The sequence below is a fragment of the Taeniopygia guttata genome, chromosome 5, assembly GCF_048771995.1.
Source record: "Taeniopygia guttata chromosome 5, bTaeGut7.mat, whole genome shotgun sequence".
NCBI lineage: Eukaryota > Metazoa > Chordata > Aves > Passeriformes > Estrildidae > Taeniopygia > Taeniopygia guttata.
The window spans coordinates 28000450-28026699 of record NC_133030.1 but is presented as its reverse complement, the minus strand read 5'-3'; the positions used below and the strand labels follow the sequence as shown (position 1 = coordinate 28026699).

The 26250-nt window shown below is 38.1% G+C and overlaps 1 protein-coding gene across 2 annotated transcripts in view; it reads left to right on the top strand.

The window, feature by feature from the left end:
• Positions 1-26250, top strand: part of LTK (leukocyte receptor tyrosine kinase) — a 91713-nt gene that overhangs the window by 21484 nt on the left and 43979 nt on the right. Inside the window, exons 2-4 of one of the 2 annotated variants that reach the window (XM_002198977.7) lie at positions 18530-18643; positions 22499-22654; positions 23278-23500. In XM_002198977.7, the coding sequence (XP_002199013.6) occupies positions 18530-18643; positions 22499-22654; positions 23278-23500 (493 nt within the window). The remainder of the gene's footprint in view (positions 1-18529; positions 18644-22498; positions 22655-23277; positions 23501-26250) is intronic. The other variant, XM_072929978.1, reaches the window with a different exon arrangement.

The following is a 26250-nucleotide window of genomic DNA, read 5'->3' as shown; positions in this document are numbered from 1 at the left end:
GTTACCATAATCAAAATTATATAAAAAGAAGTGCTGGTAGTGCAATAAGGCTTTGATGTGCCTGATGAAAGAATAAATTAAGCAAGGTTTTAAATTATTTTTCACAAAACCAGTGGTATTAGGGTAATCTTGAAACTAATGGAAAGCACTGAGTGGAGCATAGAGTGCTAACTGCTGACTTCATGAGGATAGATTCATTTACATTGAGGATAGCAAAATAGAATTGTGACCAGACTGAGGAAAGAAAAGCTTAGATACTAAGTGATATGTGTTTGTTTATGTGTAGAAATCACTGAATACTTAAAGCCTGTGTTACAGATACTGTAACAGCGTCTATGTTTCAGGAAACAAACATAATGTTGCAAAAGTACTTGCTGAGAATAGAGATCACAGGCTGTCTTAGAAGCATGCTTGGAAACAGATAAGCTGTTACATAATGCAAGGGTTAACATGAATTTAAAGTTTGAGTTTGATTAGGCTGATGTCTAGTTCCAGGAACATCATGTAATGAGGAGTGCCCCATCCTGTCCTTCTCAACCCTTAGGCCTGCCTCTCCCTCCTAAAATAAATCTGTGTCTGAATGATGGGAACAAGTTTAAATAGAAGACTTTGAAAGAAGACTATTTCCAGCAGTACTAATTTCTGGAGAAAATGGCAGCATTAGGAAAACCAAATGATCTAATATATACATTTAAAAGAGTATTTTATGCAACTGGCCATATTTCCAAGCATAAAAATGTACTGTGCATAACAGTATAAATTTGCTGACTATTTAATGACAGTATACAAATGATTATATGAAAACATAATATAGCATACAATAAAAGATTTCATATCTTAGCTTCAGCATGCAAGTTATGCAAGTTACTACTGAGAAAAAGACAGAAACTTCTAAATTTCATCAGTGTCAGTTCTGTTGATGTTACAAGTATCAAGGTTAAGAAATATGTAGCCAATTCAGGAAGCTACATTAAATTCCTAGAAGTGTTAATCCATGGTTTGTGTTAGTCTACTCAAAAGAAACAGGAAAGGTTTCCTTTTATTAGCTGTTACTCTAGTTTATTTGCAACTGAGTTGGAATAATTCCTATCCAAATGCATCTGGATAAACTTTAATTTACATAAATTAAATGACATACTGAAAAAGTTGAGAACAAAATTTATTCTCTCTTAATCCAGATGAGGTTTTCTCTACTTCCTAATTTTCTCAGGTGCAGTAATAGGGTGGTGGTTAAGAGGTATGTGAACATGCATATGAGATTTTGGGAAGATTGTTCTATTTATTTTCAGAGCTGTTAGTAGGCTGTATGAATTTGGGTTAGGAATGAAAAGCAATGGTTCAGCTGTGAGTTATAGCTATGAACATTCTGGGATCCTTTAAAATCAAATTCATGCTGTCTGTACTGTCCAACTGTTACTCCAAAGAAAGAAGAAAAGGACCATCCTTTACATTGTTTTCTGTTCACCCCAGCTGAATAATGCTTTTGTCACATTCATGGCACTGTGGGCTCTTTTGACAGTGTCATTGGGGTTCTCTGTGGAGAGACAGGCCAAGCTTTGACAGGCAAGTGCTAAGGTACCATGGGTTTTTCTGTTTTCAATGGGTTTTAAAACTGGGTAATGTAGCCAAAAGCAGGCACCTTACAAGAGAATTAGATGACATCAGCTATTTCTAGCACTCAGCAGTCACTTAGCTGTCCTTGGATTTGATATAACAAGGTCCCTAAAAACCTTAGCAAGTGGAAGCCCATCCCAGTACTGATAATTTTTATTTCTTTTTATTCTTCAAAGAAAACTTATGCTTATTAGGGAGAGGGGCTCTTTCTCATGATTCTCATGATTTTCTGCTTGTATCAGCAGAAAAATATCTCCAGTTCACTTTTGGCTGGGAGGTTAAGACGCTTGTCCTTGGCTATATCAGTGAAACATTACAGTCCTGAAATGCTGAGATTCATCCCACCTAGCCTATTCAATTGTGTCACTAACCCACAGCTGGTAGACATGCAATGAACGACTTTTTAGAGGGACTGTTCCCTGCCCAATGTGTGTACAGGAAGCCTCTAGACAAACCAGGTGATTTGGACATTTCTCTGTCTACAGAAAAGAAATCCCATTTTGCTTCTAGTTTTTTTTTTTTTTCATCACAAGCTGCCTTACAGTTTGGTACCAGTAACTGCATCAAAGCTTTCTAGATGGCAAAGAAAAACCCTTCAAACCTATGTCTCATTCTCCCTTTCTTTAACCTTGAAGGATAGAAACTTCCTTGTTCATTACCCTAGAGAAGTAATGTGGAGAGTAAGGATGGTTGAAGTGATGGAAACAATGCTGTTAATAGTTCCCTGCATGTAAATGACAGCTAGATAGGACTTTTGGAAACCCATGAGGAGGTGAAGAACTGAGAACTAAGGCCTGTCTCAATAATGACTTCTATTAAATGTTCAGGGTTTTGTATACAAAAACAGAAATAAGACTAGAGGAGTAAGAGTCTGTGTAACAACAATGTTGGTAAGAAAGAAGCTTGCTGCTCTCTCTTAAAACTTGTTTAACAGTTTAAATTCATCCTGGAATGTTGTGTTCCACAGCAGCTGCACCATGACCACTGTGCTAGAACACAACCAAGGTACAGCTTCAGATCAAAGAAAAACAGCCATCACTTTCAATCTCCTGGTGGAGGATTGATGAAAAGCAATTCTGTGTGTGTTAACTTTGTGATTTGATTTGATTTGTTGATGCATTCATTCGGTGATTTCAGAATTTGATTATCTAAGACATCACCATTAACCTATTTGATTTATTGATCCATATTCTTTGTGACCTGGCTATAGTTAGATTTTAATTTCGAAAATTTAAATTAGTTTTGGCCTAGTAATATCTTGGTTTGTTCTTAATATTTCCTTACTAATTTTTAGAGAGAAAATATCTGCAGAGTGCATAGATCTATGTTTTGTGTATTATTTGCTCTTTAAAACCCAGAAGCCTTCAGGGGAAAAAATGTAATTTAGTTCTGGTGTTTGAAAGATATGGCTCTCTTTAAATTAAATCCTTTGTTCCCAGATATTGCACAATATTTCAAGCAGCAGGGAAGTAATACCCTGTAAGTTGTAGTTTGCTCATTATAAAATCCAAAATTAACTAATAGCAGGTAATTATCCACAATTAATATTCACAACTGTCAGTCACTCATTTCAGTAAATCTCTTAAATACATCACTTCATATGCATAAACCCCCATCCTTACTGTGCTGTGAACTGAGTTAGCAGAAATATAATTAGCTAAAGAAAATAGCATCTAAAATCCCAGCATTTAGTTCCACTGAAATATCATAATGATGCTCGAAATGAATCATCAAATTCACTTATTTGGAGACCTGGTTGGAGGTCAAAAGCTTTTATATTTAACAGGCTTCTTCAGTGAAAGTCAATTAATCCTGAGATGGTTGTGAGTGAATGCAGTGTGCAAAGGAGCCAGAACAGAGAAAGAAAGTTACAAAAATGTCATCCGTGGGTGGGAATTGAGACTGGATTTCAGTGGAGAGGTGAAAGACTCCTACAGATGAGGGCTGGCTCTGTAGGAAGTGGGAATATGTTCTCTATCTAGGAGGGCACCTTGACTGTCTATTGCTTGAGAATATGCAGAACATTGCAAAGTGTTGCTGTGTCACTAATGCTGAGGCGACCATACAGCCTGCCTTCTTCATGGCTTTGTGTGGTTTGGTGTTCACACCAGACTACATGGACTGATGTAATGGTGGTGGAGCCTGCCAAGGCAAGGAGTCCTCAAGTGTGTGACTTTCTGTCAGCAGATTTACTTGAGCAGCCAAGCCTGCTGCAAAAAAAAAACAAACCCAGAGGACTACAGGACCCACTGAGTCCCTTGGGTTACTGAGTACAAAGTGCCACAGATCCAGGCAGCCCTGTCATGAGAATTTAAATAAGGAAAGACCACTAAACATTCAACCTCTGCCAGGAGTGCTGGAAATGCAAAAAAAAAAAAAAAATGGGCAAAGCTGGCTGAGACGCTAAACTCTCAGATCTGAGGCAATGGAGCCGAGATGCCTGATGGGTTTTCCGACTCAGGCCAAGTGTCAGAGCCAGAGATTAAATCTGTTTTCATTTTCATGTGCCAATTGCAGCCTTCCACCTGGAAAATATAGTTGTTTCATTAAATAGTGATTTGAATTGTGTCACAAAGACTGCTGTAGTATTGCAGCAGTGTCGAACTGGGTAACAGGACATGCTCTGATTGTGGGAGTAACAAAATATAATTATAATAGTATGAGTTCCTTTCACTAGCTTGATTTTTCTAGGCATCTGAAAACAATTCTGGACAGCTTAAGTAAGAGTATTCCACAGCTAGGATTCTTCCTGTTAAATGGAATATGCTGAAAGGCGATTACTTTTCTTAATTTCTAAAATGCTGGTTTAAAACTTCCCAAGCAAATTGATCTATATACCAGTTCTACCAGGAAGAAAACGAAGTACTAACTGTGCAGCATGCCTGCTGCCCTGGTTTTTAAGACAATAAAGAAATTAGGGTCATACTTCTTTGTTCCTCTGTAACTCAGTTATTAGACTGATGTCCAAAGAAAGAGCAGGCTTAGGATCTAATACCAATATTTTCCATGAATGTCTCTGCTAATGACATAATACAATGAAAAATATGTGCTTTTTTTGCTGATCCTCATCTTGTGAGCTGCAAGTTCAATTGGATGTTCACTGATCCGCCTCTTTCCTTCCCAGTGTCAAATAGCCATATTACAGGAAATGACAGAAGCAGCGTGGGAAGAAGAACCTTTATCCAGTCTTGGTTTATGTGTTGAATGCAAAAGCCATCAAGAAAGGTTAGAGAAAATTGATCACATGAATAAAATTAACCTCTGCCTAACAAGGTATTTCCATTACTTTCTCTTTTGCAAAAAGCAAAAGTGATAGGATCTGTGTCACTAGTAAATGCAGACGTACACATAGGCATATTACCATGTGTGCTCAATGATACCTCTAGGTGAAGGCTAGGTAATTTGTGAACTGCAAGTAACAATACATATTCAGATACTGCCTTATTGTGTGGAAGCCCATCATAATTACAGTGCATTGTATTTTTCCCTCATCAGTGGGTTTAATAAAGAGTGGTGGGTGGAGCTTCTGAGCAAAAGAATTCTGAGGAAGTCAGTACAACAAAAGGCAGATGCGGCTGTTCTGAAAAGGCAGAGGTCTTGGACTCCTCTATGTGGTTCCCAATGTCTAGCATCTACAGCCTTTGGCTGCCTGAAAATGAGAACCTGATGAGTGGCTGCTTGTGAATGAGAATGCAGCTTTGCTACCATATAGCAGTCCGTTTTATTAAATACTCTTTGCCACTAACACTCCTGGTACATTCTGTAATTTCCAGCAGGTACCATATCTTCTTCTCAGTAAAATAGGATGGCACAGCTTCTGACAGCCGGAGATGATTCACTTTGTTCACTATTCACTCCAGTGATGTATTCTTAAAACAATGGGCATTACCTGAGGCACATTTCTCCAGGTTCTCAAAATCAAATCAAAACAGCCCCAAACAAACACAATCCACAAAAACCCCAAAATACCCAAAAAGAAACCAAACCAAACAAAACAAAACAAAAAGCCAAACCAAAACCAACCCAACCCCTCCACCAAAAACCAAATGACAAACAATTTTTTTTTCCATTTGTATTCAATTCAGTTGCATATGCCACTTTTCTCATATGAGTTTATTCTTCTTCTCTCCATGCAACTTTATTTGCAGTGCTATTTCTTTATTCTTACTTTTCTGAGAATATGAGTTGTGAGCTGGGAGGTTGTGAGCTTCCTCTACATTAGATAGAGCCTGATTCTAATTATCTGTCTCATCTCTATGGAATGTATTATTGATCAGAGCTTCTACCTATGCCTAGACTGTTAATAATCCATGGAAGAGCTGAGAATGGGACCCAGTTATTCAGGTCTTAAGGGTTTCTCTTCCCATCCTGAATTTCAAAACAGATGTTTCATACAGCTCTAAGAAACCACAGTCTCATATAGCTTAAAAAGAAGTGGCCAGCAGCCAACTTTCAAATAAACAACCTCTGCTCTTTCATTAAAGAAAACATTATCATAATATTAAATTACATGTCAAATGGTGAAGGTATCTTTCCTTGTGTACAAGATATTATCCTTTGAAGTCACAGAGCCCAGAGTGATTTTCACATGAGGGTGACCAAATAGCAAAGAGGGAAAAAGTAAATAAAACAGTAACACTGATTGCTTTTCACATTCCTCCCTTGGTTATAGAAACACACGTGTTTGGATAACAAGGTTCTTGTTACCCACATCTTCTTCTTCCCCTGAACTTTAATGCCCTATATTCTTTATTTGTTATCTAGTATATGTTACCTTACTGGTATGCATCTCCATATTGACAAAAAAGGTTAACATTGCAGCTGTGCCTTGGTGAAATATTTTGAAGTCAGGTATCTGTCCAAAATCTAGCAGATGCTGTTGTGGAAACGAGTAGGAAACTTGCCAATGAATCTAGCTGAGATAAAGGAGAAATTTTGTGAAAGAGCTGATGAAAGGCCAATCTTTATCCTGGTGCTACGTAGAAAGCTTTTAGATGAAAGAGATGACTAGCAACTAACTATTGATATTTTTCTTTATTACCAAACAATGTAAACAAAACTTCTCACTCATAACACACCAGTACTTTACAGAATACAGCAAAGTCAGGAAAGTGACCTGGCAAAGCAATGTCAGAGTTTGCTACATTCTCCATATGCACCAATAACTTATTTGAACTTTGGTTTCACACAGTTTTTTGTCCCCTGACCCCTTCCAGTGCTGTTGGGGGTTATTTCTGGGGCTGACAAGTGTTTTTGTTGGCAGCTACTGATTGACAGTCTGGATCACCAAGTATTACAATGTATTTAGCATTCTAGATGCTACAAGAAAAATTAATCTGGTTGTCCTTGAGTTTATTTTGTCTTTTTTGGTGCCAAACAATCTCTTAGAAATTCTGAACTCCTGCTTTTAATCTGAATTTTGCTACCCTTTAAAGTTTGCTATTGACTGTGTCTTGAAAATTCTCATATTCACTGCTAACTGGGGAACTAAGTGACATTCTTAGTGAAGTCTTGCTATCATGGTTTCCCAGCATGTTAATATTTTAACTACCTCCCAGTTCATTTTTCTTCAGGGGTAAAGACATGAAGTACAGGCAGTAACAACTGCATTCTCCTTTCTTTTGTGGCTCTCAATTGGCAAGTCATGAATGATACATTGCAGCAACTGTCATGTCAAAATACTTGTTATTTGTTCAACTAACCTTGGTACATTTGAAATTCTTGTTCAAATTAATTAACCAAAATGAGACTGTAGATATAACTGTAGAAATCAAAATGCAGTTTACAGTGTTTTACTCTCTTAATAATGTGAAAATTCACTACAGAAAAAAAATTAATAAGACTAGCTCAGTAATAATAAGTGCCATTTCTACACAGATCGCTAGTTGAATCAGACCAAAGACAACTAATAATGTCATGGTTCTAGCATGTCTCTCATTCTACACCCCATGTAGTCTGTACCTACTGCTGACTACTCCTGTGGATGTTTTTTTTAATCAAGAGTATTTGTGCCATGTTATGATAAGTGTTTTGAGCCTCATTCTTACACTTTCATGCTCAGATCAGTACTTGAAATCACACATTGTGCTTCTGATACCAGACTATATTTCAGTACTGTCAGGAGGATTGTAGCTGGAAGCTTTTCCTGTGCAGGGTTTTCTACCTCCTTTACAGAAGTTCTTAATGTACCAGCACAACATCAGGTGTAACTATATAAGTGACCTTATAGAATTGATAGTTTAACAGCATTTTCCACAGTCTCCTAGGAAAAAAATCAAATATCTGGTACCTCTGTATCTCCTCCCTATCTATTAACCACTCTGCTCAAGTTGTATGTGAGTGGGTGGGTTGTTGGCTTCTTTTTGTTTTGAAGATGCTTTTGGGGAGGGAGGGGGTGTCTTGGGTTTGCTTAATTAATTTATAATGATGAATTGCAATACCTATGAGTTATATTTTTGCTAGGTTTATTTAGATCCTTCCTAATCACTTGCTCCTCCTTGGATTGAGATGAACATCAACTCTGGGGCAGCCTCTGGAGTGATTAAATAAAGAGGACTGGAAGCAACTAATTAGCAGGCTCATTCAATCTTTGGTCTTTCTGTAGGGGTGGTATAACTCTTCTTCTTCCCTCTTTGTTTCTCATTAAAAGAAGCTGAGAGGAGAGACTTTTTAAAAATAATAGGTAAAGGCAACGATAACCTAATCTTTTTAATAAAGCAGTCAATCATTAGTAAGGATGCTGAAAGAAAAGGAGATAGATAAAGTTAAGTGTTATATGATTATTACTGATTCCATAAGGAGGATTTTGTAATTTAAAAGAGAAAATACAGTATGCCAAATAGCTGGAAAGTACCAAACAATATTCTTAAAGATTCCTATGGTCAAATAAAATGCATACTTAGTGTTTACAGATGGCATCATATGTATTAATCTGACTTTTTTTTGTTTTGCTTAAAAATGCCTTTTTTCATCTTAAAACATGTTGTTTGATACTTTCCCAAAGGGGCTGCATTTGTCACTACCACATTTTGGAAACAACTGTGTATGTTGAGCTTGTTGGTTTATGTATCCTGTATTTAATTTAATATCTCAGTGTATTCTCGCTGTTAAAAAGAGTTGTAGTGAATAATTTTTCTTGTTTCACTGTTGGGCAGACTTATCTAAATGAATTTGTGCATATGAATATTACATTTGTGTGTGAAGGCAGAGTGAACATCTGTGCATGACTTCTTCAAGGTAAAACAATAGAGAAGCGCTTGGCATGCAGTTTCTGCATGGGGCCTTGAGTATTAACATGGGAACCAGCATGTATGTTTTTAGGCATTTCTCTTCTGTTACCAATACCCTCTCAGTATTTTCAGAATTCACTGGTAGCCATGTGCTTTTCAGCAGTGAGTGGATTTTATTAAGTTCTAATGAAACTAGGAGATGATGTTTCTGATATAAAATGGATGGAGCTATCCATTATGTACGAACTAGTTTCTGATCCTTCAATAATCTCCAAACAGATAAATCAGAAATTGAATGTTGGGGAAAAGCTTGTTGGTTTTATTGACCAAAACACCTGGAGAAGGAAATTAGTGTTGGCTTGTGCTAGTCCTTCCTTGTCCGGGTGAACCAGGAGAACTGATAATACAACAGTAACCAAGTCTTTGCATCACACTTTTCCTTTGTTTTCCTAAAAGCACCTTCTCCAAGAACTTGATCCCATCATCTGTATTATTGCACACAGAACATTAATAGCAGGATGGGAATGGGGGCCCTTCTCTTGAGTAGTGTCTGGTTGACAATGCTGTACCTTGAGAGCCTCTGTTCCTCTCTGGGAAGAGTTACCAGACAAAGGAGTGTATTAAAAAAATCTGCTTTTAATGACATATGGGCATCCTTGTAGCTGTCCTGCACTGCTGTGCAAGGGTTAAGTACTCAAAGGGGAATCCTTAGATGATGAAGAGCTGTTGACAGTCATCCTTGTGTCAAAAGTAGATCAAGGAAAAAGAAGTGCAGGAAACATGCCTTTGTGCTTGGATAGCTGCTTTGTGAGCAGAGCAGCCCCTGAGGGATTCTTAAAGCAGTGCATACATTTCGAGCATTCCTAAGGTTCTTGCTAGTAAAACAAAGATGGAAAGGGACATTAAGTAACCTCGGAGATCAATGGAGCTCAAGGACAGATTAAAGTCACTTTTGTCCTCTCCACTTATGTTATGTGAAATCAAGTAATTGAAAATAATTTTATTTTTACTAAACTTAATTCTGCAGGATCAATTTCATATTCATTGTAACAATTTAATCAGGACCTGGATCTGAAAATTGTATTTCTTTCACTTGCTTGCTAGCACACCATTCCTCTTTTTCTGTGAAATGTTGCAGTGTTGTTACATGGAAGTTGAAGGGTGGGGAGACAGATCTCCTGCCACAGGCTTTGAAGTGCAGAGGCATCCTGAAGCTGGCAGCTGAGCATCTCCTGAAGGATAGATGTCTAGCAATTAGGTATCCCAGTTCTCTCTCACCTAATTTTGCTGGTTGATCTGGGCAACTTGTAGAATTTTTGTTTGTTTGTTTTTTTTCATCTTAGCATACAAGGTAGTTAAAAACTAGATATTCTCTTTCACAGGAAACTGATTTTAGGAATAGTTTTTAATATCTAATGATGATGAAGACTCAAAATCTTAACATTTTTCACAAAACAAATTGTTCTAAATCGATGCTTTGACTTTATCAAAAGTAGTCATTCAGTATGGCAAACAGTCTGTTTTGAGAACATTATTTTCCTTTAGCTAGGTATTACATATTTCACTCTATTAGTGTTAGTTCTAAACTCAGAGCAGATTAGAGAGTGAAGATGACATGTTTCAACCGTAACAAAATGATGTAATATTTTCCACTTGATTATTTGGAAGATAGTAGTATTTCCTATTAAGTAATGGAACTGGCATTTCCATACAAAAACATACCATGAGAAAATGGTCACTCAGCATTTTACTGTCATCAGCAGAGAGTGAGGCTTCAGGTAAACTTTTGAGGGATCACATCCCTTCTGCTTTTGTCTCTGCATCCACAGGCTTCATATCTTCCTTCACCTTCCCTTGTGACTATGCCTGTCACCCCTGCATGTGTGAATTCCCATACCTCCATTGAAGCTGCAATTGAAAAACCCTGAAAGTGCTGTTCTAAAGGAATAAACCAATTCTATTTCTTCCTCTACATTTTTGTGCAAGAGCACATCAGTTTGGAAGTGCTGTTCCCTTGGATGGCAAAATGTATTTGAATCATGTATTATTGGTTCTTTGTAGCTGCTTGAAATGCTTCATTAAGAACTAGGCACATTCCCCTAAATTTTATTCATTTCAGAGTAATACATCTAATGTAAGTCATCTAAGTTGCATTCCCTCTGGGAGGATGAGTCTTTGGCAATTTGCCATAGAACAGGTGTCTTAGGGCTCAGTTTCTTATCTCTTTTCTCAAATGACAAAGCCAGATTGAAAGGCTTGAGTCCTTCCTCTCTCCCCATCTTGTTGCCCTTCTGATTTTGGCAACAGCCAGTGTGGCCTGATGTGAGCAAGACTGAAAATATTGAAAGTTAATCTAAAACATTTAACCAATGAGAAATGAAAATTTTCCTTAAGAATGGGTAATATTTTTATTGCAGAAAAATGAAAAAGTATTTTGCGGTTTGAAAAGGAAAGAAAAGTTCTTGAAGAATCAAAGAATTTCACTTTTTTTTTCATTTAACACTTCTGATTTTTTTTCTTTTTACTTTTCTTCTTTTTCCCACTTCTGTTTTTGGTCAGTTTTCAAGAACCCAAGATAATCCATATTCCTTGCAGGGAAAACACTTATGCATCTCTTAATTTAGGTTTTTTTTCCTCTATTAATGTGAATGGAGAGGGAAGGGAGAAAAAGGTACCAGATTAAGAGTTCAGGATGTGGAATTCTGCTGTCTCTGACACAGGTGTGCCTTTTACATGATGTCAACCCAGCAATGTCCAACTTTCAGGTGCAAATCTGTAATCAGGCTAGTGGAATCTTACCAAGAAGAACAAGAGCTGGTTGCCAGTGAAACTGTAGGTCATATGGACAAATCTCTCTTTTTCATAGCTGACATTGATACAGCCTTTGATAGCTGTCAGGATCAAGTCTGTACACAGGTAAAAGGAGGGCAGTAGGTGCCTCTTCTACCACTCACCCGAGCCTGAACAGAGGAGAGAAAATAATGAGTGGAGCAGGATGGAGTTCTTACAAACGCTGCATGTCAAATGTTCTTGGAAAGCCTTTGTGCTGTTGTGCAGCATATGATTGGGTAGCCTAAAAAGAGGTGAGACACAGTGCAAAACCCAGCCCTCATTACCTGTGAGTAATGAACAGTTAGTGTTATAAAAATAGCCATATGAGTATTGAGCATCTTAGCTATAAAAAGAGAAATCTTTCCAAGTTAATGTGGTAATATGTGCACACCTAAGTATATGCATGTGTACAACACACCACCGGCAGGATGAAGTAGATGCCGTATTTTTGGATTTCAATAAGTGGTTTCGGCATCCTATTTATCAATAGTAATTAAAATAGTAATTCATATCTATTTCAGTAAGTGTACAGTGAAAACTGAGTAAGAAATCATAAGCAGCGAGTTGCTATTCAAAGGCAATATGCCAAGATAGGGAAGTAGTATCAAGAGGAGGACCCCGAAATTTCACCTTGTGTCTTATTCAATAGACTAGGTTTGTGAGAAAAATACAGATGGTATGGACAAAATATTTTCTGGGTGAGTTCTGTCTAGTAGCTGTAGCACAGAGGTGGAAAACTGCAATGTACTGTGCTTAGTGCCAGAGCTTCACAAGTCTGCTATTGAAGGGAGATGCAGTAATTTTGTTAGAAACAAGTATTTGATGCATGAAGGGATGAGGATGCACTCTACAAAGCGTTGGTGAGAATAAAGAGTGGTTGCACAAAATGATTCAGGAAACACCACTATCCAGGGAAGGAACCAGCCACTGAGTGACCGAATAAAGAAAGTGAGGAAATGTGAGACAAAGCAGCATTTTGTGTATCTAGGGGCAGCCAGGAAGCAGCTTGCTGTGAGCAGCAGGAGAGGGGACTGTAGGAATTTCGTACAACTGTAAATGTCTAGTCATTCAGTAAGTCATGGAAACTGCAGATGATCTTTGGCAATCCAAGTGAAAATTGTAACAGGCACTTACTGTTTGTGAAAATTCCTTTGGATTGATACACTTGCCACCCATCAAGGAAGATTCTTGTCAGCAGGTGTGTGAGGAGGTGGCATTATGTCTCTTGGGATTGCAACATCTGAGAAGGTTCTCAGAAGTAAATATCTACCAAGACAGCTTCCAAGTATAGTCCATAGCATAAATTACTGGGTTTAGTTTGCAGAATATAACCAACTTTTAGAAATGTTATAATGGTGCCAAAGAAGGATGAGCAAGGTATGTTCTTGGATAGCACTCATGTTCTGCATATAAAGCAGGAAAGAAGTTAAAACCCAACCAAACAAATAAAAGTTTTTAAGTATTCTTCTGTCAGATAAGTTGAATAAGACTTGGGTCAATGAAATGCATGTCTGTATTCTCCAGTGAGAAGAGACTCTGCAGTTTGACTGGCCTCCAACTCACTGGAGAGGAAGCAAACTTCCAGATTTGTTAGGACAGACTTTTTCACATGGTGTTAAATTAGCAGCCAAGGGAAATGATAGAAAAGCAAGAAATAAAAACACTTGCTTAGCAGAGAGGCAAGATATTGAGAATAAAATTAAACAAGGCCCCAAGGACTAAAAGAGGAGTTCTCCAACTGCTTGTGACTGCTTGGTGAGGCTGGCTAGTAAGCAAGTGGCAGTGAAATGCAATTGATAACTTCTAAACATATAGTGCTGATAAACTGGAATTTCTCAGACTAGGAGGAAGAATTCCTGTTATTCAAAAAACAGAACTAACTTTGGAACAGCATTGTATGGCTAAAATGACATTGCTTCTTTCCCCATCCATTGAACAAAATTATCTTGAAGGTCAAATAATGCATAAAATAAATGTCAGTGGGATTGCTGATGATTGCTATGCACTGTCAAACCCAACTGAAAATCTGGATGAGATAATGACTAGACTGTTGTGTGTAAGGGGAGGGAAAAATGTCTTTTTTTTCCTTGTATATGTATGTGAAGCTGTCAACAGAAGTGGCATATTGGTGGTTTCATTCTGCTAGCATGGGAGCAGATTTGCAGATCTTGAGTAGATGACAGTATCAGAATGAAAATTCCCCTGTCACTTGTTAGGATAATATCTTGCATCCATTCTCAGAAGATAAAGAATTGAGATAAGAATTGAGTTCAGAACTAAACTCAGATCTTCAACAAGTGGAAGTGGTTGCAGCTTGAGTACACCTTTCTTGGAAATAGAATAAAAATCTTAAGTGGTCTGATATGTACTTCAGCTGAGATTTTAAAATAAATGGGCTTTTGTGCCTAAATAACATCTGAAAGCGGTATATCTTGGTAGTTCCAGAAGAGGTAAATATCTCGGAATTTAAAACAGTGCCAAAGGAGCTCAGTTGAAAGAAAGTTCATGGACAGAAAGATTCAGATAATAATTGAGTTGCTTGTTTAAACAGCTAGAAAACTACAAGCCTATGGCTGACAGGGGAGGCTATGCTGTTATAAAAAATAAGGAAAATACTACATTGCTTGCACTAACAGGAAGTTGAAAAGTTGAGAGTTTAGCTATAGATGAAAAAAACAAAATAAATTAAGAAAAAATCAGCAGGAAGTCTAAGGAAAATTTCCAAGTGTATTAGTAACAAAAATATTTTAGCAATGATATGAATCTGTCATAAATGTGTGTGGTGGGTTTGTCAATAATAGAGACAAAAAGAAAAATTATTCAGTAAATATTAGTATTCTAGGAAAAAATAAAATAATTGATTTTTCACTGTCACATAGAAATTATGCAATGGCTTTCTGAATAACCAAAAATATTGTGAAAAAAACTGTTATTAAAATGCCTACTTTGAAAAATAACTAATTGAGACAGCTTGTGTTCAAGAATGTAATTAGTTAAGGAACTTTGAAACACATCCATGTGTTGATATTTTCAGTAAATGTGTCAGGATACTGATGAAATTCTGCAGAACTGGAAGAAAGTTAATGCTGCATTAGTATTTTAAAAGTCTAGATGGCGTAAGCTGGGTGACAATACTTAATTACATCTGCTCTAATCCTGCAAAGTCGGACTGCTTGGTAATATGAAGATTGCTGCCTTAACATCAGTCTGAGTTAAAATACTAGAATATTATGTATACGATTATATCATGTAAAGAGCTAGAAAAGGTTTATGATTACTTGTCAATCTAAAGGGTTTATTTGAAAAGACATCTTGTTGCAGTGTCAGTTTGTCAAACGAGTTTACCAGTGTGACAAAAGTTCTGTAGGACATTCTACCTTCAGTCACGTTTTTAAATTTGTAACTCCACATGTATACGTAAGTGAGTGCCTGGAGCAAATTGTTGTGTCATGTTTTGGTTTAAAACACAAGTACAAACCAGAATAATTGTCAATTAACTCCACCTATAAGTTTCCTGTAAATGTAAGTTCTGGGTTATGTTCTACTTAGAAGTCTAAGAATAAGTCAGAAGACAACATTAAAACTGATGATTTACTGATAACTTACAGATTAAGGTAGGGGAAAAAAAAGACAGAATTCAACACACCAATGCAACTAAGTATCTTAAAGGGAACTAATACAGTGGAGGGTGGGAATACATGTCCTGGAAGGAAATATGTCACAGAGACACTTAATGTCATGGTGGACAATTGAATAAAATAATTTATTTTGGCCAAAATGTGTGATGAGATTGGTTCATGGATTAACAGGGAGATCTCAGGAGAGAGAGAACGGCCATTCTGTATGGCATAACATTAGTGTGCACTGATGTCTCCCTTTCTGCCTTTATCCCTGAGAAACTGGAGTGGGCTCTAGAAGACCCTGAAGTAGCATCTTGTAAGCCTTGGAAAAACTGTATTTTATTGTGTTGCTCCCTTTTGACCATTACCTGCAATCTGTCTAGACAGAGTACAACAAGAATGATGAAGTAAGCAAGGGACTTGGGGCTGAACCAACTAGTGAGCAAAGAATAAGAGAGTTTAGTAGCAAGCAGCAGGAGATTTCAGTGATATTTTCAAAGAGCAAGGTTAATAACTTAAGGCTGTAAATACTCATTAACAAGAGAAACTGTTTATTATGAGTGGAAGCTTTAGGATCATTGAAAAATACTTGAGTAGGTAGCAAATAAAGTCTTCTTCAGGCTTGGTGTGACTTCCTAACAGCTATTAGTCTGTATATTAGTTTATCTTCTCAGAGAAATAGTGAGAAATATTGAGTTGCTATTTTGATATTAGATGGAGAATACAACTAGAAAGTGCTCTAAAGGAAATTCCTCTTTTATCAGAAAGATTTCTTGCAGATCTAGAATTGATTTCCCATCAGGATTTCTGTAATTATTTTCTGTAATTTTCTTCTCTTCTGCAAGGTAACAGCAAGATGCAGGAGAAAAATCACCCCTGCAGGGATCTTATTGCTTTTTTTTTCTCAGCATTGGAGGTTTCTTATTTTACTGAAAAAGAGATTGATTTGTGTTGTGCTGTTAAAAGATCCCATCTTTTGCCTGTGACAGTTCAATATTAAACTGTTCCTTAGTTACAGACTTAACTTAAAATCACAAATCTCCTTCCTCTCCATCTTATATTTCTTTTCACTTAAGCAATATACTTTTGCTGATCAATATAGAGAAATCATGGACGTGAAAAGTAATTGTCATTTTTATTCTTTTCATGCTGAAATTTATGTCATAAAAAATTACATGCAAATATGTGTGAGAGGACATGATGTGGGATTATCAGAAGCATCTTAGTAACTATGTATGCTAGATTTTTCAATTTAATTGAAGAAGTTAAAAAAGTGAAAAAGAAAAATAATTGACAGATAAAGTAAGAGCGTAAGCTGGACAAGAGTTGCTAAGCTGCCATTGTGAGTCTTCCGCTCAGCCATAGCCAGAAATTCTTTGCTCTGATGAAATTAATGAATGGGGATCTATTTCTGTTGGTGCATATGAATGAATTCCTTGTCTGTCACTGAGTCTAGGGTCTTCTGTCCAAGTATACGTTCTCAGTGAACTTGGCTGTAATGACTACCCTTCCTTCCTCTCAGATGTCCAGTTAGATAAGTGGCATCTCCCCAGGACAGGTGAATATGTTTGTTACACACACTAGAATGAACTGTTGCAGTTTTTTGCCAATTTGAGTAGGCTGTTACCCTTGTTTTGTATCTTATTTATCTCAGCCATCATCAATAGCAATGGGGGTATTTTCCACACTGAGGAAGTAAATTCATGTTTCAAGTAGCTTAGGGCTCCATTGCTGGTAATATGACATTGGATCTTGTGCTTGCTAATGAAAAACAAGAGGAACACCCCAAAGGTGTTTGTAGGGGAGGGGGGTGGGGTGTGACTGCGCCAAATATTTTGTTTTAGTTGTATCAGGAAAAATGTCTCTAGCAGAACTTCTGCTATGACTGTACTATGTTTGTGGGTCCCATGATACTCAGGCTATTTCCAAAGAATACAAGCAGCTTGGAGTGTGTGAGGAGATGAGTGGGTGGAACAGACTTTACAGAAAACCCTAAGGGAAGTAAATACTGAAGCTATAGCAGTGCTGAGTGAAGATCGGGAAATAGAGAACTGAGCAATATCTCAAATGACACAACATAAATTGGGAGGAGCAGACTTCAGTTGTCAAAAGCCCTTTACATAGCAGAATTTCTTGTAATATTCAATGTATGATTGTTTATTAGCATGGATTTTTCATAAGACAACACTTTCATAAAGCTGGCTAAACTCGGGTGACATAATTCCCATTTTCATCCTGTTGTTGAAGATACCTTGCTTATCAGGGCAGTGCCTGTGTTGTATATGCAGTGCAAAATCAACCTTTTCAATACTAATGTCCCTAAATATTTGGAAACAGAGGCAGGAAAACAATATAGTGTTTGAAAATTGATCTGTGGAGACACCAAATCTGTCATATGTACAGCATGTGTCTCCTGCAGCATAATGCTCTTCTGTTCTAAAATTACTCTTTCTTGGAACTCGTTGAATTGCTGTCTTTAGTAACATAGTAAAAGATGGAAGGATGCAGAATTTTCATGCTATGGAACATTTCACAGCATTTTAATAACTGTGTGATGCATTGTCATATATACTAAAATCAAAATTGTTACAGCAATTCAAAATCAGACCAGGTATTGCTGAAAAATTATATGCAATTGTGAGTACACAGGAAGTTATGTTCAAGTTTGAGGGATTTTTCTTTTTATAGACAGTGATGCAAGTTTTCGTAGTAGTAATGTTCAAATAACCTCTGCTGAAAATATCTTAGAAGTTATCAATGGCATGTCTGTACATCCTTGTCTCAGTTGCAATTCATGTGAATAAGATTCCTGTCCCCTCTGACACAATTTGACATTTTTATATTGCTGAACCCGTAACCCAAATGGCCAAGGTTTGAAAGCAATTCATTTTGTATCTTGCTGCCTGTGAAAATCTTTTGACAACAAATATGTTTGGTTTTGCCAAATTGTTTATGAGTTCTAGAAAAGACCAAGTATAATATTAGATACAAAGTACTGCATGCTTAATTCAGGACTTGTGTATTTTCACATGCACAGGTTAAATAAATAAAATATATGTTGTTGGTATGAATTGTTCTGGAGATATCAGGGTGGTACTGCACCAAAGCATTGCAACAAAGGTGAGAGTGATGTAGTAGGGCTTTGTTATATATATGCTCATGCTTTATGATATGGGAGCAGAGTTTTGTAAAGCAACATCAAGCACATCCCTTCCTCTTTTTATTTTGTTATAGCTGTTGTCTTCTGCTCTGGATCGCATGAAGAAAACTCTTCTTCACCAAATCCAACTCAGGAACTCTCCCTGATGAAAAATAAGATGGTTTCATTGCATCAGCCTTCTACACCAGGTACCACATGTCCTCTTCTTTACATCCTCCTTATTTCTCCTTCAGAATCTAGGTGTAAGAGGTGCTGGCAGTTACAAGCACTTCTTACCAGAAAGCTATGGCACTGTATTTCTGACTGCAACTAGAGCAATGACTTAGAAAGACCAGTGTAAACTGAAGGGAATTCCTTATTTCTGTATTAAACAAAATTAAAAAAAAAAATCCCAAACCCAAAACATAGCAAGCAAACCAAACCACAAATAACCCCAAACAACCCTTCACAGAAGAAATTTACTGCCTCCCTGCTCAATAACCAAAAAAAAAAAAAAAAAACCAAAAAAAAGAAACAAAAAAAGAAACCCTCCACCCAAAAAAAAAAAAATCCTCAACACAGAAGGAAGAGGGAAAAGAGAGAAAAAGGAAGGAAAAACAAAAGAATTTCTATCAGCACACTGAAATCCACAAGATTTGGGATTGGGAGTTCTTGAAATAAAAGCTAATAATGAAGATGCTTTCACACTACTATAGAACAAACTATCTATTTTGATATTTTATTTTCAAGGCATTGTGAAATCCAAGTGAGCTATGAGGTTTACTAACTCATGTTCCCTGCTTCTTGTCCTGTCAGTGGACACTACTGAGAATGCCTAGCTTCCACTTCGTTCCCTGCCATCAAAGTGTTCATACACATTGGTGAAATCCCCCTGACTGTACTCTTCTACAGACTGAACAACCCCAGCTGTGCCAACCTCTCCTCTTATGCAAGATGCTCCAGCCCCTCAGTCAGGACCTGTGCTGGACTTGTTCCTGTAGGTCAGTATGTCTCTTGCATTAAGGAGACCAGAGCTGACCACAGCACTCCAGCTGTGGTATCACCAGTGCTGAATATAGAGGAAAGATCACCTCTCTTGATCTACAGGCAATGCTCTTCCTAATGCTGCCCAGAAACCTGTTGGCTGCCTTTGTTGCAAGGGTGCATTGCTTGCTCACAAAGAGCTTGTTGTTCACCACACTCCCAAAGCCCTTCTCTTTGGTTGCTTATCAGCCAGTCAGCCCCCAGCACGTGCTGGTGCACGGGGTTATACCCCCGAGGTGCAGGACTTGCCTTTTTCTTCAAGGGATTCCAATCTCCAGCCTGTTGAGAGTGCTCTGTGTGGCAGCCCAGCCCTGTGGTGTGTCACCTGCTTCTCTCTTTTGTAACCTCTGTGAACTTGCTGAGGGTGCACTCTGTCTCCTTGTTCAGGTTATTAATGAAGATTCTAAACAACAACGAAAGGTCTCTAGGTGTTAGAAAAGCCACACATTCCTCCCAGGGGGTGGCAAGGTGACCTAGCCTTGATGGAGGAGTGTTCCTTACAGTAACATCTTCCAGAGGGTATCTAATTCTTTAAAGTCCTTTCTGACATATCCTGGATTGTCCATGGAGCATTTTTGTAATATCTTAAAATATGTTCTTTGCTGATTGTAATAATACAGATGTATTTCTATATTATACATTTTTCTTTTGTCATGGGCTTCCTTTTTGCTGACTTGTACTTGAGGTTCTCCAAGTTCATAAGCAAAGCTGGATATGAAATACCTGTAAGGCAGTACATAGTGGTGTTAGAGGTCTCAGTTTTCAGTGTTCTCTTTCACTGTAACCATAAGTGTACCCAGTTCTCTTATTCTGTGATTTATACTAAAAACCAGGTTTTTGTTGACCCAGCAAAATGCAATGCATATAATCTCTTCCCAGAGAAAACAGTCTTTTTTTACTGGATATCAAAAACTTTCCTGATCAGTTTCAGACTCTTGCAGGTATTCAGATGTCTTTGGCCTCAGGTTGTGGCAGACAGGCACTATAAACCTCAGAGAGCTGGGAATTAGATGCTTTTCAAGGGAAAAGTTGTATTCACCTATATCAGCTGTGAACCACGTTGCCACGTGAGACACACTCAAAGGACTAAGTCTGCACTGGTACAGACCTTGCCACTGCAAGCTGAAGTATTGCTAAGGTTTGATGAAATGATTTTGTCATAAACAATAGTTTCAAGTAACTGTTTACTTGAAAAAGGAAAATTTTCTTTCCTGAGTTTTCACTTTGGTCTCTTTCACTGTTAGGCTCTTGTGAGAGAAATTGCTTTCTGGGTTTTACTACAAACTGAAAAAAATTATCCGATAAAAATGCTATTTCTACTAACAATAAGTATGTAGGTGTTGAGTTAACCTGTCAAACCTCAATAAATTTGAAACAGCACAGCAGGTTTGGGTCAGGACTCTGCTTTGTCTCACACATCTATGGAATTTCTGAGCTATTGAGATCCCTAACATTTTTTTATTGGATCATCAAACCATAGCCCGGAGCTGTGCACAGACATTTTCCCCGAGATCCAACAGAGCCAGAAGAGTGGCTGGAGTCCTCATTCCTGTGTGCTGCTGGTATCTAGCATAGCATACACACACATATACACAATTTGCCAGTTCATCTACTTGTGGCTTCCATGTAAAAATGATGGGCTGAACACTGCCCAGGCCTTTCCTAAGCTGTATGCATTTGATGAAGGAATTTGGATGGTTGGCCCAGGTGTCAGTTTGAGCAAGGCAGCAAACCCAGTATGAACAGGCCAGAAAGAGTTGGGGAGTGTCCAAAGCAAGGGAGGAGAAGTGTTTGGGTGAGAGACCACAGTCTATGCCAACCCAAAGTTATGTGCAACTCTGTAACATCTGTGTTTATTTTTCCCCTGCTCACTGGATGTTGTTGTATAAAAATGAAGTTAGAATTAACTTCAATAATTAGGAGAAAGCTAGTCTTCTTTTGCTGTCGCATTCAAAAGATGCTTCCTTTTCTCCTTTGTCTGAAAGTTTAGTTGAAATATAGGCAATCTGCTGGAGGCTCTTATGTTTTTATTTTTGCCATACCTGTGCAGCCACACTTCCTTGTTATATCCCTGACCTTAATTCTGTCCTTCCCACCTGCCTGCTCTCCTCCACAGGAATAGGACTACAAAAGGGTTAACTTTGTGTCATTCATGTTCACAAGGTTTGAATACCCTCTGAACATCAGGATCCTAAATATGAATGTTTAGTCTCTTAATATTTCTTACTTGGCCTGGGGACACTCCAGTTATTACTATAATATTATTATTACTACTGAAAATAACATATCATGCAAATTAATATCAGCTCTATTCAGCTCCACTCTGTGTGGGAGAGCTTTGTGCAGCTAACATCCCTTCAGGGAGTTTATATTAGATTGATGAGAGAACAGTGAATTACTTCTTGTCTGGTTTATAATATGCTGATTATGAAAAATTCTGACCAAGATGATCTCGTGTTTTTAGTACTGCGAGCAAACTCTGGAGTTTGTTAAGAAGGTATTCTTATCTACCCTGCTAGAGGAAAGTAAAACTGTTACAAAAGACAAAAATAAAAAATTGTGTAAAGCTTGCATTGCTCATCTATTTTGCTTGAGACCCTGTCAAGCTCTTTCTCTTGCTAGGAGAAGGTTGCCCTTAAAGTATCAGTTCTTTCTTTCTGCCAAAATGCTAAATCCATATAGTTTCAATATCCTTGCTGATATTATTGGTATTATTCTCATTTGGGACTTTGAGTACTTGTGGTCTAGACCTTCAACCGATATAAATTCATTGTTGATACCAGTGGGAGGAATCTGACTTACATTCTGCCAAGAATTTGTGGGTTATTTTTTAATTCTTACATGTTCCTTGCCCTGCTCCAGGAGAGATTCTGTTGCTATAGTCCAGGACAAAATTTCCTTTTTCTCTTCAATCCTTCTATTTCTTGGGAGATATAGCCCCCATACACTGTACAATTGGTCACTCATGTGCCCCTTGAGCTGGGATCGGCCTCACTGAAACCTTTGGTTTCTCACAACAGAAATCTCTTGTATCATCGGCTCAAGCTGTTCATGGGTGACGTCCACAGACAGTTTTGGAAAACCAGACTGGGTGTTATCTTCCATTGGTGTCCTGGAATCCCAGGAGAGGCAGCAGATGCTTCTGGAAAACAGCTCCTCCAATGGAGATGTTGAAGGTAGGCAGAGCTACACTTCCCCTTGAATAGACGCCTGTTTTCACCCAGCTCTGGCTGCAGCAGGAGTCAGCAGGCTGAGGCCTCAGGCCCATGTCACTGTAAGTGCCACCATGTGCTGGTCCTGGTGCAGGGCTCCCAAAGGCACAGTCAGTGCTCAACAGTCAATAAGAAATGACCATGCAATGCATGTGTGCTGTCTTGGTTGTGTATGGATGTGCTCTCTAAACAGCCGGCCCTTTTATATACTCATTTTCTATCTCCCCATTTTGGGATAAGCTGCTTTTACTTGCAGGCACTGCATCTTTCTTTGGAAATTCAATCCTATACAAGCCAGAGTTGGCTCCACCTGTCTGTTGTCTGACTGGCAAAGTCCTTGGCTTTTGTTCTGTTGGACATGTCTTCATGCTTTTTTTGGTTTCTTCTCATTTCTTCTGTAATTTCTTTACTTAAACCCTTAATTTTTACTTTACCCTCACTCTTTTTTTTTTTTTTTTTGTGCGTAGTTCTTCCTCTGTTCTCATGGCTCTTTTCTTCAAACTCCTCCATTTTCCTCTTATTATCTCTCTTCCATCCATGCTGCATGTCTGTTGTTTTGTTGTGTTTTTTTTTTTTTTTCTTCACAGGGTACATTTTCCTCCTGAACACCAGTAGACTCCCAGATAGATGTGAGTTCAGCCTGCAAAGCCCTATCCTGCCTGGGAGCTTGGATTCTTGCGTGCTGGAGCTGGCCATATGTTCACAGGATGCTGTTCCTCTTCTCCAGAGAGTCACAGTTGAAATCAGATATGCGGAGACAAACAAAAATACAGTAACTTCTCTGAGAGCTGGCCGGGAGGAGAATGCCGGGTAGGACAATCAATTTTCAACTGTTGAGTCATTGAATTGCAAGGTAGAGTGGAGTTCCTTTAGGCGCTGTTTATCACTGTCTTTTGCTTTCTTGAGATCATTGCTGATATTACAGCAGAAAATAAAGGTATGACTTTCAGGACTGAACCACATAACCTCCTGACAGGATGCCTGTAATAGACACAGGTTTTGTGTGTCCCCTTTGCAAAGAACACACTAGCTTAGATCTTACTCTTCTTCCCTCACGCTTAGAAGGGTGAAGAATGATTAATTTTTTCACTGATTCTAGGACTGCAGCTGTAAAATGCATCCAGTCCAAAAACTGCCTTGGTAACATGACTGATATCTCTATGGATTCTGTGGGTTCTATCAATGCTACAAGGGACCCAGTTCTCATTTTGAGGTGGGGTTAATTTTACCTCTTTAATAATTTCTTCCCTTCTAGTAGTTTCAGGAGCATCCACTTCTGCTCCATTTGTAGAGTTCAGGGAGGGAAAAAAACTGAGGTAAGAAGAGGCGAAGGAAAACAAAAGAAGTTATAACAACCCCAGATCTTGTCCTGTATTCCCTTTGATCCTGCCAATGTTTTACTTCTTTATTCCTGTGTGTAGCAGAATGCAGTAAGGAAGAGAAATGGGTAAAGGGAACAAATCACAACAGGAAAAGAAAGAGAGAAGTCCACGTGTTGTCTAATTTTTCCATTTTCCATGTGCTTGTTTTTCCTTTGCTGCAGTCCAACTTGTAAGAACCTGGGTCAGACACATAACAGAGTTTTTTATTTCCATCACCTGACTGACTCCCAGGGAGAACTTAAGCAATAGATCCCAGTTCTTGTTTTCTTTGAATTCTTTGGCACTCCTCAGGCTGCCATGGAGATCTGTAGTGGAGAGTCCCCGTCAGCCAAAGATAGCAGAGTTTGACTAAAAAACTTTTGACTTTTTTTTTTTTCCCAGATCTCTCTCTCTCTCTCTCTCTTTCTCTCTCATTTTCAGCTGTTGCTCAGCTCCTTCCTGGCTGTTCCTTCCCTATCTTTTTGCCAATTTCACTGGGAGTCTGTTGCATTTTCTAGGATTAATTTTTAATATTTGTTTTTTACCTACCCACAGCTGCCCTTGCTGCTTTTTGAATACTTGACAGGCCTCTGCAGCTGCAGCTCCATTCCACAATATAAACTCATAAAATACCCTTTTGCTACACCTTAATGGTCAGACCAGGCTTTGCTGGTAATCACTGCAGCATCTCTGGAACAAATCATAGATGTTATTTAGCAGCTTATTTGAGCACTGCAAAATAATTCTACGTGAAGTCGAGATCATCATCTCTCTAAAAGTGATGGCATTTAGATTTATTAGAATGAAGTTAGCTTTATTGGAAGTTGGCACAGACTTTTTCTTACTGAATGAAATGAAGCACTGGTAAGCTCAGAGAACTTACTCTCAAGATTTTAAACAGGGGAGGAGACCAAGTCCTGTTTGAAATCAAGATAGAAAGGAGGATAGAAAAGAGATAAAACAAAGTTAGGAACTATCAAATATCCTTCCTTTCCTCCCTTATTACAGGGGAACTTTAAAATCTTGGTACAATTTTAAAAACCTGACCACGCAGGCAGAACAGAATTTATTTCTAACACAGCGATTGACCTGCTTCTTGCTAGGCAGGTAGCCTGAAATGAGCATTATCTCCATGATTAAGATTTTTAATAACATGGGTTGTTAAGGGGAGACTACCCTGAAGGGTTCCCACTTTACAGGGACTTTCCACAGGGAGTAGGAGCTCTACAAGCTTTTCTGTCTTAACCAAACATTGCTGCACGATTTAGAGCAGACCACGGGGGACAAGGAGGAGATGACGTTGACATAGATGCCTATGTGTAGTACCTAGTGTAACCACTGAAAATTACTACCAAGGGATTGTATTCAGATCAAAGTAAAATCTTGAACATAGAAAAAAGGCTAGGTGGCACTTTTTTCAGATAATCAGACACTCCAGGAAATCCTGCTTGGGTCCCTTTTGTCACCTCTCAATTCCATGACCAAGCTATACTTCATCATAAACTCCAGCTGCACCAGACTACTTCAGTGAACTCTCCTCTTTCTGGACCTTGAAATATTCTCCTGATGGTGTTTTCTCCCTCAGGATCCATCAGCTGCACAATTCTGAAAAGCTTAGATATATGTAACATGTAGGAGAAAGTTTCTCTCCTGCTTACCTCACCAACTAGTAGGACTTATCATTAAATTGGTAGTGTTGAAGCTGCCACTACTTTTTCATATAAAATCCTTAATCAAAGAAAAAGAAACAGATGGACTTTTGGTACCACGTCCTCTGGACAAGTAGGGCAAAGTCACAAAGTCACAATATTTATTTTTAAATACCATACCTATGGATCATGGGTGTTCTGAGATTTTACCATCAGAAGGAGAACTGCTGAGGGAGTGAGGTGTTTGAGATTCTATGTATTTACAAAACATATATAAAATTTCATTTCTTGTTATGTCTGTAAAGCTCAAACATCAGGAGCCTGTAGCCTTGCTTGCAAGGCCAAGCCTTCTTTATCTGGCACTTAACTCAGAAAACAGTTTTCACATCCTCAGAATTATGGTTATGGTGCTTATTCAGGTCACATCTAATATATATATATTAAAAAAAAAAAAACCCAAACAAAACCAACATTTTTTCTCAGACTTTTTTACTATTTTGCTTATCCCACCTTTTCATCTTTACCACACAGATGCAGAATCAGCCACATT